This window comes from Ipomoea triloba, chromosome 14 (assembly GCF_003576645.1).
Source record: "Ipomoea triloba cultivar NCNSP0323 chromosome 14, ASM357664v1".
NCBI lineage: Eukaryota > Viridiplantae > Streptophyta > Magnoliopsida > Solanales > Convolvulaceae > Ipomoea > Ipomoea triloba.
Window position 1 is genome coordinate 4,666,006 of NC_044929.1, and position 13,864 is coordinate 4,679,869.

Below are 13,864 nucleotides of genomic sequence, written 5' to 3' on the forward strand. Positions count from 1 at the left end.
GGGGAAAGGAAAAAAAAAAAAAAAAAAAAAAAAAAAAAGAAGGAAAACACCCTTTTGTCCTTGATGATGATGATGATTATTATTATACAATGACATTTTAATCTTCATATCACTTCTTCTTTTCTAATTTCCAATAATTCTATTCTTCCTTACCAAACAATGTAAGTTAAATTTCTTATTCTCACCTTATTCTTTTTCCTACCGAATTATAATTCTTTATCCCCCTAATTTCTTCCTTCTCACCAAACACCCTGTTAATTCCTATTCCTTCAATTTTACTCCCAAATGTGACGAACACTAAGAAGTTACGAATCAAACAAATCAAACAGCTAATAGTGGTCAAATAAGTCAAAATTGACTGATAAACTAATTATGCTACCAATGGGACCAAAATATTATGAAGAAATAAAGATGATAAGTTAATGGAATAGTATGTAACACAAATATTATATTTTTTTACAGGATCCAAAGCATGGGAACTGGTGGCTAGAGTTTGGGTCAGGAGTTTTAGTTGGGTACTGGCCATCTTTCTTGTTCACCCATCTTAGAACATCAGCAAGCATGATGCAATTTGGAGGAGAGGTGGTCAACAGCATGCCCTCTGGCTCTCACACTTCAACACAAATGGGGAGTGGCCATTTTGCAGGTGAAGGCTTTGGAAAAGCTTCATATTTCAGAAACCTCCAGCTGGTTGATTGGGATAACAGCTTAATCCCTTTGTCAAACCTTCAAGTTTTGGCAGACCATCCTAATTGCTATGACATACAAGCTGGTTCCAATCGAGTTTGGGGCAATTTTTTTTACTATGGAGGACCTGGAAAAAGCCCTAAATGTCCATAAACATCCATCCATGCATGCATGCATTCATGCATAAAGAAAGATCAGAGAAGCTACTTCATATTTATTATTTTTGGGTTAAATTAGTTTTGGATGACTGAGGTGTGGTTATATTCTTTCCATTGTGTTTTTCACTCCAACAAGGTTAAGTGAAAAACCATCCATGCGTAAATTTATACCACTTAATTAGTAGGGATCGATCCAATTGTGTAAATTGTCTAAAAAGAGAAGAAATTAAAATAGTGAATATATATGATTATATATATTGTGCTTCTTCTAGCTACCATATTTAAAATGGTAAGAGCGAAATTGAGTCATTTTGGCTTGAAAGACTCAAAGCAATTTGGTGATGCTCATGATAATGTTATTCGCGCCCAAAACCAAGAATCAAACCCTTGACCTTTAGTTAAAGATGAATGAGTCCATTTCACTCAACCAGATTGTTAAAAACTCATTATAAGTGTTTAGTTAATTAGCTCTTTGTAACTCCAAAATGCTAAAATTCAAAAAGATGCTCAAAATAACTTTTTCAATTAGTTTTTTGATAAAAAAAAATTATACCAAACAACTATCAACTAATAGTTAATTTACCAAACATCTTTCTATAATCAGCTAATGTTATCAACTAGTCATACATCTAATAACCCAATAAGCTAACAACTATATTTACCAAAAAGGACCTTAATCAATTAATTTACATGAAATATAATATATTTTGTAACTCAGTTATGGAAAAAACAAATTAAAAAAAAAAGAATTATGAATCATCTAGTCAATGTAATCTAGAAGTTTTTATTATGTGTTATCGTATTTAAATTACTCTAGAAAAACATAAAATTGATATATCTAGAAGAAAAAGTATTTATAAATATCATATCAATATAGAAGATGTATGATTTTATAATGTAGTGTTTTGTATTCAAACCATTTTATCCACCCCTGGGAGTTAAATTTCTTGTATTTAAGTTTTTATTTAGTTCATGTTAGATTATATTTATATCTAAATGAATGCATAACAATGAATCAAGTACATGTAAATATTAACTAACAAGTAAAGTGCACAAGGAAAAAAATGCATACATAATGGTAAAGATGGGATTTAGATACAACAGACCCTTGCCAAGATGGTTTAAAAAAAAAAGTCCCGAGATTGGAGAACATCTATATCCTGATTAAGGCTAAGAAAGATGCAACAATGGTTACAAACTTACAATGCTCTTTGTTAGGAATCATTGTTTAGATAGATGTTGATGATATAAGTATAAGCAATTTAGAATCCCAAAACTGTGTTATTTTCAATTCTTAGAAAATTTGTAAATGCTAAAATAGCACTTAGTAAGGTCAAGCAAAAGAGTTGTAAATGACAAATGTGCAAAACAGGATAACTCATTTATTAAATACATTACAATAAAAGACGACCTTAGAATAATTAAGATACATATGTAGCATAAGAGCTTATAAGAAGTAAAATGGTAGAGCACTAAACTGGCAAATATAATCTGATTATCAGAAAATCCCATCTTCAATAGAGCCTACAAATTAAAAGCAGTACAAGTTCAATATATATATATATAGTAAACCCTACATGGGAAAACTAGCCAAATACAAAAATAGTAGAGCTTGATTAAAATATTAGAAGATCTTGTTCTTCGGCAAACCTAACTTTCAACAGAACTAAGCAATGGTAGATATGAACGCTCAGTAAATCCAAAGTAGCAATAAAGCTTAAGGCCTTGATAGAGGAGGTATTTCGAAAAATCTTATTAATAAGTTAATGTCTGATAGTAAAGTCATATATAATTGTACGTAAGTATCTCAACAAAATACGTCTAGTCAGGATTACCAAACCTTAATAAGGTCAGCAAATACAAAGACATTGAAGAAATGTTTTCCAAAACCTTTAAAAGATGGCAAAAACTTGTGTGAGACCGTCTCACCATAGACGGGTCGGGTCGGGTCGGGTCAAGATGCAAATATATCACTTATATGCACAAATGACATACTTATATGCTCAAATGTAATTAATACTAATCAGAAATAAAATTTTTGTTACTTATTAGGGTAAATGTAATACTTTTAAGGGAAAATACAATACTTTTACATTTTGATTTAAAAGTATTACATTTTTCCTCAAAATATTATATTAAATGTAATTCCAAGCAGTTTGATGATTAGCGATTGGCGCCAAGGGCGTCTCAGCCTTCTCTTCTCCTCTCTGGTAACCAAGATGACGGGGCAGTCTGCATCCCCTTTATCCTCCGCCATCTCATCGTCATCGGACACTATTTCCTCATCCGGCGGCTGATTTGGGGCTTCATTCGCCCAAGGCTGCTCTTCTTGAATCTGGGGAGGTTTCTAGTGGTTCTCTTGCGGCTGGTTTGATTCAGTCGCCATGGGTGTCTCTTGGACTGCTGCGATCGTCAATGATTGAGTGTTAGATTCCAGCAATTCACGCCCTCTCTTTTAGATTTCTTAGTGTGTCGCGTGGGTGATTCTTGGTCCTCCGGCGACCGATTAGTCGCCATTGGGGAGGACGTTCCAGACGGTGGGTCAAACTCTGAGAGGATGTGATACATTTTCTCTCTCTACATTTTCTCTTTTTCACCTTTTACCCTATTTTATTAATTGATTGAAAATAATATTAACTAGTTTATAACAAGATATACAGACAAACAGAAAAGATAAGTTATATTAAATACGGAGTAACAATTAACTAGTAATGTAAATTATCATATCGAGAGTTGGAGTATTGCTCAATGCACTTTGTAATATTAGTTGGTGCAATTTAAAGTTTATATTCATCAAAATATCATTACGTTTTTCCTTGATTTAGAGTTGTTCGTTAATCATTCCTGCTAGATTGACAACCACAATGAATATATATATATATATATATATATATATATATATATATATATATATATATATGAAAATTTATAATTACAAAAAAATTGTGTCCGGGAAGGAAGCACAAAGTGTAAAAATGACGGACCTTAAGTATTATAAAGACGCATCTTAAGAGTTTTAATGACGCACTTAAGTCTTAACATTGCTCACATTCAGTTCTTAAAATGGCGCACCTTAAGTGTTACAAAGACGCACCTTAAGTGTTAAAATGACGCACCTTAAATGTTAAAGTGGCGCACCTAAGTATTAAAATTAACTTAAAAGAACGCACCTTAAGCATTAAAACGACGCACCTTTATCAACTTTAGAATGTGGCACCTTAAGTTTGAACAAAAAGCGCATCTTAATCTCTCAAGTGTATAACTGACGTAGCTTAATTAAGTATTAAAACAGCGCACCTTAAGTATTAACATGACACACGTTAAACACAAAAAACACGCACCTTAAGTTTGAACAATACACAAAATGACCAAATTCCACCGCGTGTTTTTTTTTTTTAATCTGTGTTTATCCTGGCCTGGACGTTAATTTTGACAAGATCAATCGATATAATCTCATCGCATGTTTCACCTCGACACTATCTTCGCATCTGATCTATATTCTCTCTCTCCCTATATATATACACACAGAAAATGCAAGATATAGGTAGTTAAACTAACAAGGAAGATGGAATTCGTTGCCTAAACGAAAAAGAAAGTATGGATTGCATGCCTGGATCATATCGGGAATAAGTGGATGAAAGAAGAAAAGGAAACGGAAAAGCAATAATTCAACTTATTTAGTTAAACAAAATGTTATTTGTTTGCACTCATCAAGGGATTGAAGTATGCATGTAGTTTTCCGTTTTAATTAGCAGATTAGTAGTAATAACTATTATTATTATTGTTTTCAAAAAAAACTATTATTATTATTATTTGAGGAGAAAAGAAAAGGAAAAGTCAAATGATGAAGTGAGAAAACTGAAAATATTGGATTTATTTATTTATTTATTGTGCACTAGCCACTAAGTTCGACAATATTGTGAGCCAAGGGTTGATCTGTTACAAGAGGTGATGAAGTTAAAGAGACAGGGTTGACGTACTGAGAAGTGAGATGATAGGAGGGGATCAGATGGATGATGAAAGATTGGTTGGGAGTTGGGAATATGAATGGTTGGATAGGGTTTCTTAATTTTGGATAGTGTAGATTTTCAACTCCAATTCTTAAGAAATTGTTAAGAAATGGTAAATATGAGCGTTGTTTTAATAATCACAATGTTACAAATTTAACTTTTAACAAAAGTTGTTTATTAGTCTTTTTTATTTGAACTGATTAACTATAAACAAATTAAATTTATTTATCTCATTGTAATTATTTATCAATTAAGTTCACAATGCAGAGTTTACCTATTCACACTTGAAATTGTACCAAACTCATTAAAAATTAAAATGGTACATGTATTTATACCAAAGCCAACATTACGTGCAAGTATCCGAACTTGTTCAAAAACACATTTAGTATATTTTTTTAAAAATAATAAAGATAAATTTAAATACTTTTGTCTAAAACATAAGACCATGTATTACATGTATAATCAATTTTACAAAATTATTCAGTGCAAAAAAAAAAAAAAAAAGAAAGAAAAAGTAAGTTCATAAGGATAACATTATTCTTGAAATACTTTATCACTTTCAAAAGTGAACCATACTTTCATATCACCAAATTTACAATTATTTCACTATTTTTCTCTATATCCATGCAATACTTTCTCACTTCTAAAAGTGGATTCACTTTACATCATATTAACAAATTAATTATTCAACAAACAAAGATGATAAAAAATAGAAAAATAAAAAAGTACAAAAAGGTTTTCGCAATTGCGACGGTCTTTTGTACATGTTGCAAACTTGCTACCCATGTCACCAGCATTAAAAAAAAAAAAAAAATTCTTTTCAAGGCTCGATAGGACAGTGATATGTTGTTCAAATTCATGTACGATAACCTAAATAGTTTAGTTATAAAATTATCCGAGTTAATGCCTAATATAATCCTCGATTATAGTAGTTTTACTCGGTTTAGTCCTAAGTGACTTGTGTGCTTAATTTAGTAATCGACTTTAAAGGTTTTACGCAATTTAATTCTTTGTTAGGAATTTCGTTGTTGGTATCATGGTTAACATGTGTTGGGCGTTAGTCGAGTGGCCGAGTTCAGTCCATGCTTGATTCGAGACGTAGTGTTGTAGCTTGTAATTTTTTTTTTTTTTTTTTTTTTGGGTCAGATTACTCTCCAAATTTCACCATTTTTCTACACAAACATAATTCCTAATAGAGGACTAAATTGCGTAAAACGATCAAGTCGATGATTAAATTAAGCATAAAAAGTCACTTAGGATTAAATCGAGTAAAACCATTATAGTCGATGACTATATTGGGGCAATTTATATCATGAACCAGGATCTATATAGCATTATGGACATCGATCAAAACGACGAGGTACAAAATTCATACTCGTAAAGTACAGAATTGCATAGCACTATACACAAAAAAATCACAACACAAGATACATACACATGCTATATATTTACTTATTTTTCAAATTTCATTTAAGTACATAATTTGTATTCATAGGCACAAAATTTCACAACACAATATACAAAAATTCATAACATAAAGCACAATTACTAATTTGTTTCAGGTACAGAATTCATACTCTTAAAGTATATAACATAAGACACATACACCCGGGTCCATAATGCATATACTGCGAATCCTGATCCATGATATAAAAATTGCTACATTAGGTATTAACTCAAAATTATCGTGCATCTTTTTTTTTTAAAAAAATCCACGAGGTGTTCCAAGTATATCTTTTGATCAAACTCGAATTCTCTTAAAAAATTTTCCCACAAAAAAATTCACTTGTCACTTAGAGCTACCGAATTGTCTTGTATCTTTCTTTAATATCAAACTAATACTCATCAGTCATCATCTTATAAAGTAGATATCTATTTATAGAAAATGATTTTCTTTTTGTTTGGATAGAAAATAAGCAAAATCATAGGGGACAGAGGGCACGTAGAAATGAGGTGTAGGAAGAAGATACGGTGATTTAATTAATGATTTTGTGAAGATAAGGCGCCATGTGGCTCGGCAGGTGGGCCGTTGTTTAAGTTGGTTGATTGATTTAATTAGTTTGTCGATTTTTGTGTAGCAAAAAAATAAAAATTTAATATTGTTAATAAAAGATGAAATTTTCTGACTCTCATGACCTTATATTTTGATTCAACAGGATAATAAAAGGATAAATTATGGTGAATCAGCTCATTAGGTGAGAAGGAACTTATAACATAAACTCTTACAATGTGACTGTCATTGATTATTCATGTGTTATTGTCCATAATTTATTACTTAGGAACAAATTGAACTGTCCGTACAAGCAATGATAATTTATTACGCAGTATTGTTTTAGTAGATGATGAATTCATGTGACTAAAAAAAAAATCCAGTAAAGTCAATTCGCTGGAATCTTGCTTTAATAAAATAAATAATAATAATAATTTATTCTCAATAATAATAATAATAATAATAAAGTAACATAAAGCCAGGATCTTTCCAGCTGCTACCCTGTCCACCACACGGAAACGTCTAGAATCTTTATCTAAATCAATGTAGCGCATAAAATATTCAAACTTCAGTCTTTCACTATCCTCTCTCCAATTTTGTGGATAAATTTTATTTAAATATAGACCACACAATTATTCCCAAAATGTTTAAGAGGATATTTGGTTCAAAAGTAGAATAAATATTTACTAGTTTTGAGAAATTATAAGAGAGTTTGGCTGCCAAGGACCTTGTGGTCTAGTGGCATCAAACCCTTCTCTTTATACGGGAGGTGGTGGGTTTGAGCTTCAGTGATAGGTTGAGAAAGTAGTTATGAACAGATACTGCATTGTAATAGAGTTAGTAGTATTCAAAAAAAAATAAGAGAGTTTGGCTTTTTTTTTTCTTTTTTTTTTTTTGTTTGAAGTTAGGATTACAATTAATTTAACTTTTTTTTTTCTTTTATAGATTTGAAGTTGTAGATACAGGAGAGTTAAACTATACTTAAAAAATCTTGTGTGATAAACTCTAAAAAGAAGCATTAGTATAAGAAAAAAACGTTTTTTTTAATCAAAATTCATAACTATATGATGTGAAAATAAAATTATTGTTATTTTAAACTTATTTATTCAAGGCAAAAATTTGTGTAAGATCGTCTCACAAATCTTTGTTTGTGAGACGAGTAAGGTCAAGATGAAATGTAATACTTATACTAGCAAATGTAATACTAATCGAGAATAAAATGTTTATTACTCATATGAAAAAATGTAATATTTTAACATTTTTTTTGTAAAAGTATTAGTATTACATTTTTTTTTATCGAAAGTATTATATTTTTCATTATAAATAACAAATATTTTATTCATGATTTAGTATTATATTTACTAGTACAAGTATTACATTTGCATATTGACCTGACCCGTCGCACGAATAAGGATGCGTGAGACGGCCTCACACAAATGTAACCCTATATATAATATTTTATATCAAAGTTGTTATAAACAGTTTACAAAACATAATATTATTAAATTTATATTTCATAATACTTAAATTTTTTGGTCTGACTCATCTCATAAATTAACAACGGTGAGATATTCTCATGAAATAACTTGCCAAAATTCTTAGCGTACACAACGTGACAAGACAAACACAACATAGAAAACGTGTGATAGGGTGAGGAAAAGTGTAGAATTAAAACATCAAAATACAGTAAACAACCTGTCCGTTTGTTCGGTTAAAAACTCGTAGAGGCACAAATTTTCACAAGCATATAATATAAGGTGGGGGCCTCTCCTCCCCATATCCAACCAGCATTTTTTTACAAGAAAGCGAATGTTTATTGGTCAATTTCTTTGTTCTGTGAAGTTGGCCAACGAGAAATTTGTGGAAAATTGAGCAATTTCTTTCGCCTTTCTTATACCCATAGGAGCAAACGACTCCATTTGAAATTTACAGGGTAGGGGTCACGAATTCCTCGCTTTTCTGCCCATTCTTTCAAGGCTCAACTTGAACCCTTTGGAGAAACTTGAATTGGAAGTTGAATTATTGGGAGGTTTGGTGGATTTTGAGTAGCGTATTCCATTTTCCATTTCATTTTCTGCTGACAGATATAGAGTTTTTGTCCCAACGAGTCTTCTTCTCTTGTCTAGAAGAAGGCTTTCTGGGATATAAGCAAATATATTATATATCTGTCATATCTTAATCTTGGGGTTCTATGAAAATGATAAGATGGGGGATACTATCACTGCAATTAGCAGAGCTATTCGTGACCTCCGTGGTTCATTTGGCATATGGGTTTTACATATTCAGCACAGCTGTGGCTGGTGATCTCTCTTTGGCCTTGAGTGATTGGTTTTTCAAGCCCAATTTGGAGAATGGGTTGAAAGCAGAAGATTCAAACAAGACAACCAGTGCCAAAGATTTGCCTCCCATTGTGTTGGTACATGGAATCTTTGGTTTTGGTAAAGGGGTAAGCCATGATTCCTTGGGGTTTCCTTTTCTAGGATTATGATTCTTCCATTCATTTATCTTATGTACTGATTTAAGCTTTTTGAATTCTGGGATTTTCAATTTGGTGTAGAGATTAGGTGGCCTGTCTTATTTTGCTGGGGCAGAGAAGAAGGATGAAAGGGTTCTTGTGCCTGATTTGGGGTCATTGACTAGTGTTTATGATAGGTGGGTACTTGAGAGGCACAAGGCCTAAATTGATCATCTATTTGGCTTTTGTTATCTTTTTATTTGTTGTGGATATAGTTTTTGCAGCATTTGATAGGTTTAAGGTTGCAGGGCTCGAGAATTGTTTTATTATTTGAAAGGAGGCCAGGTTGATTATGGGGAAGAACACAGCAGGGCCTGTGGGCATTCTCAATTTGGAAGAATTTATGAACAAGGTTGAGAATTGATACACCAGATATGTTTTCCTTCATTGTATAATCCAATTGCTTCTTGTGATACATTGAAACTGATGTTTTTTTCTTTTTGGCCTCCTGAATTTCAGGGCACTACCCTGAGTGGGACGAGGATCATCCAATTCACATTGTGGGACATTCGGCTGGAGCACAAGTAGCCCGTGTTCTGCAGCAAATGCTGGCAGACAAGGTTTGTCTCCTTATAATCAATTCTTGAACTATGACTCAAAACAAGCTTTCCACTGGTAAAACTGTGTGCTATTTAACTGTAGGCATTCAAAGGACATGAAAATACATCCGAGAACTGGGTCTTAAGCATAACATCGTTATCTGGAGCTTTCAATGGCACAACAAGAACCTACCAAGATGGAATGCAGTAAGTTTCTGAATGGTTTTTTGTTTAATTTGGCTTCTTTCTTATCTTCTGAGAGGCCCTTTGAATGTTTTATTAACAATTTAATAAACTAAACTGTTATCTGTTTAACTATATCAACAGTTTGATCATCATCTTATTTAAAAAGCTAAATTTTCTTTTTGGGGTGTTTGGTAAATAGTTGTTAGTTGTTAGCTGATTGGATTAGTGAGTTTGACTAGTTGATAGCATTAGCTGATTGTAGAAAGATGTTTGGTAAATTAGCTGTTAGCTGATAATTGATTACATGCAAAATGACTTTCTCAAAAAGCTGCTTTGAGCAACTTTTTGAATTTTAGCATTTTGGAGCAATATGCTGTTACAAAAAGCTACTTAATCAAACACTTATATTGAATATTTAACCAAGTCAAACAACTAATAGTGGTCAAATAAGCCAAAATCGGCTGATAAGCTAACTATGTTACCAAACAAGGCCATTTATCTTTTACTATACTGGGCATTGAATAGCATATTGGATTGTGATGTTTCTGAAATCTATATGATTTGTCAGATTGCACATGTATTGGTTATTTTGTGAAATTCATTTCACAATTAGTTACTCAATGTAATTTGTTAACAGGCTTGAAGATGGGATATCCTTGAAACCCATCTCCCTGCTCCAGCTTTGCCGCATTGGAGTGATAATTTATGATTGGTTTGACATACCCTGGCTGAAGGCATACTATAATTTTGGGTTTGATCATTTCAACATCTCCTGGAAGAAAAGTGGCATTTGGGGTCTCGTTGATTGCCTTATGGGAAATGCCGGTCCATTTGCTTCCGGGGATTGGATACTTCCTGACCTCACTATCCAGGGTGCTATCAGGCTGAACAGCCACTTACATACATTTCCTAACACGTACTACTTCAGCTATGCCACAAAGCGCACGAGGAAAATTATGGGTGTTACAGTACCTTCCGGCATACTTGGAATACATCCTCTACTGTTTATCAGAGTACTGCAAATGAGCCTATGGCGACACCCTACTGATGTCTCACCCCCTTACAAAGGCTACAGGTGTGTGCTTCTCATATCTTTTTGTCCCACTGCACACTAGAAACATTCTTAACGTATAGTTTTTATAGTTCTTTCTCCAGCTTCCCTGCCCTATTCCTTTAGAGGGAACTCGTTTTAGAGAACATTGCCACTCGTGGTCAGCCATTGGCAATAAATGTAGTAAACTTAGAGAAGCAATTTTTCATTTTAGCTCTTTGGAAGATCTGTCAATTGAAGCATGTGCTCTATCTCAACTAAAAGGCTAAACTGATAGTTGAATTGCACATTTATGTTTATATATTATATGCTCGGCTCCAAACAACACGTGGAGCACAGTCTCTTTTTATCAGGTGACTTGGAGATTCGAACCAATGACCTTTGGCGTTGGCTCTGATACCAAATTGAAGCATGTGCTTCATCTCAACTAAAAGCCTAAGCTGATAGTTGAATTGCACATTTATGTTTATAGATTATATGCTCAACACTGTCTTTTCTGATATTAGAACGTTGCAGAATTTTGATTTAATCTCAACTAAATTATATGACTGAGCTAGAACCATCTGTAGTTGCATACTTGCTTCATGACATTCATTTTACTTGATGTATTATGATTTATGAACACAGGGATGAGGACTGGTGGGAAAATGATGGAGCACTCAACACTATCTCCATGACTCACCCTCGTTTGCCTGTTGAACACCCAAGTCAGCATGTTGTAAAGGATTCTGACTGCCAACCACTGCAACCAGGGATCTGGTATGCTAGATTCTTTACTATTCATTTGATGCATTTATCATCCAATATAATTTTTCTGTATCAGTAATCCATGTTTACTATTTACCGTTTCTGTTTGTGTCATAGTAATTAATGCCAACTCATCCTCACTGTTACTATCTTCATCCAAGTTGCCGTATGCCTTAAGAATGCATCTAGTTTGAGAAGTAAAACTTCTATTAATATCTAGGGCTAGTTACTCGGCATTCTTTTTCTACTTAATGGTTTGGTACGAGTAATCTAGGACATGGATATTTTCTTTCCGAAACTAAACATCCATGAGATGGCTATGTGACTAGGAGATTTTGGCTTTCCTTTTTGTGTATTAAATGGCAGCAATGAAGTTTTTTCTGTAAATGTAATGACCAAGGATTGTGTTAGGGTCAAGCGCTTACTACTATGTCAAAAAACTCGAACCCGTGATTTGGTTCTGATACCTGTTAGGATCAAACACTTAACACTACACCAAAAGCAGAGTAAAGGCGCAACTTTATTTCCTTATATACCGCCACATTTTCGAGAGGCAGGGTGGCCCTTCACCGGCCTCCGCCCAATAAACCCCCTAGCTACCAATTTTTGGACTTGACCCTTTACCGGCCTCTGCCTAACACAATGGCAAATTTCAGAATTGGTTTTTGCTCACTTCGTCCTCTTGCCATTTGAACTCTTGTTAAAGTCTTGCAATGAGTGTTCCTGCGATGGAGGAATAGTATAGACTTACATTTACATATTCATTGTGTATGCAGGTATTATAAGATTGTGGAAGGTGATCATATTCTTTTCATTATAAATCGGGAAAGGGCCGGAGTCCAATTCGATTTGATATACGACGGCATATTTGAGCGCTGCAGGAAGCATGTATTTAGGAAACTACCAACATTACCCGACAAGTGACTCTCTAGGTATCACGACGTTTCTCTAGCAATACACTACAAAGTTGAAGAGATAGGAGAATGTAGACATCATGAGCTATAGTATTGTACTAAAATTCTTTATTCTTCTCTTCTTCTGCCCTCGTTTAATCTAGGAAGAATACTATTGTTTCCCCATTGTGCATCTTTGTCGTTCCCCATATATTTCCTGCGTGTATACTGATCAGGCATCGCCCGCCCAAGTTTGTATGTAGGAAAGGGAAAAACACAACTCCAGTAGGCTCAGCACACCTGCCCACACCTTGTGCTTTGAGGTACGCGTGTAAGTACGAGGAAATGTGTTGTTGGAAGACTAGTTTTGTGCAACTGAGTTGAAGCAATGTGGTTAGTTAGGTGTTTGGCAGCCATTGTTGAGGGAAATATCCAAATGGTTGGATGATGTTGTTGATTCTTGTGGGTGGGAGGGGACTAAAAGTTGAATTAATTGTAGGTGATTATATTCTTTTAGTTCAGTTTTAGGCAGTTGTAGGTGAGATGAGCAATTATATTGTATGGGACTTCATCACCATTTCCTACACTGTACTGTCTTCACTCAAAGGATTAATCCTTTCAAGTTTAATATGTATAAATTCTTCTAATGCCAAGGACTCTTTAATTTTATAACTAGTAGACTTTTCTTAAACTTGGTTTTCTTTAAGCAAACTCAATGTACATTCTTTGGCACTCAAGTACCAGGCAAATTATTATCTGGACCGGGTTCACCTTGCAAGGTGGACTCGGATTTAAAATACACAATTTATATATTGAATGTTTACAATTTACATACTAAATATTCACAATTCAAATTAGGTCGATCATTTAGTATGTAAATTGTGAACATTCAGTATGTAAATGAACACGGATCTACCGTGAGGTGGTAACTATTGCAAGTACCATACACTGTAATAAAATTTAAAAGTTCGGAAATGATACCTACATTTTTTTTTGTCGATTCATTAGAGCATCCTTATTAGTAGTGGAGTTTTTTTCGCGGTTATTGAGGAGTTTTTGTAAGTGTGATTAGGAAAGAGAAAATGAGA

General features: G+C 33.5%; 2 protein-coding genes across 3 annotated transcripts in view; both read left to right on the top strand.

The window, feature by feature from the left end:
* The window catches only part of LOC116004150, a 5,173-nt gene extending 4,073 nt beyond the window's left edge, over nt 1–1,100 (top strand). The window contains exon 7 of the mRNA XM_031244078.1: nt 463–1,100. Within this exon, the coding sequence (XP_031099938.1) occupies nt 463–840 (378 nt within the window). The 3' untranslated portion in view covers nt 841–1,100. The remainder of the gene's footprint in view (nt 1–462) is intronic.
* A 7,566-nt stretch (nt 1,101–8,666) lies between these two features.
* Nucleotides 8,667–13,451, top strand: LOC116004684 (lipase-like). 2 transcript variants are annotated; one of them, XM_031244834.1, is made up of 9 exons: nt 8,667–9,291; nt 9,403–9,497; nt 9,609–9,712; nt 9,820–9,920; nt 10,003–10,106; nt 10,723–11,160; nt 11,764–11,895; nt 12,660–12,815; nt 13,029–13,451. In XM_031244834.1, exons 1-8 carry the CDS (start codon nt 9,037–9,039, stop codon nt 12,805–12,807), a joined length of 1,377 nt encoding a protein of 458 aa, XP_031100694.1. In that variant the 5' UTR covers nt 8,667–9,036; the 3' UTR covers nt 12,808–12,815; nt 13,029–13,451. The 2 variants fall into 2 exon arrangements, with proteins under 2 accessions (XP_031100694.1, XP_031100695.1); XM_031244835.1 differs by having other exon boundaries at nt 13,040–13,451.
* Nucleotides 13,452–13,864: the final 413 nt, after the last annotated feature.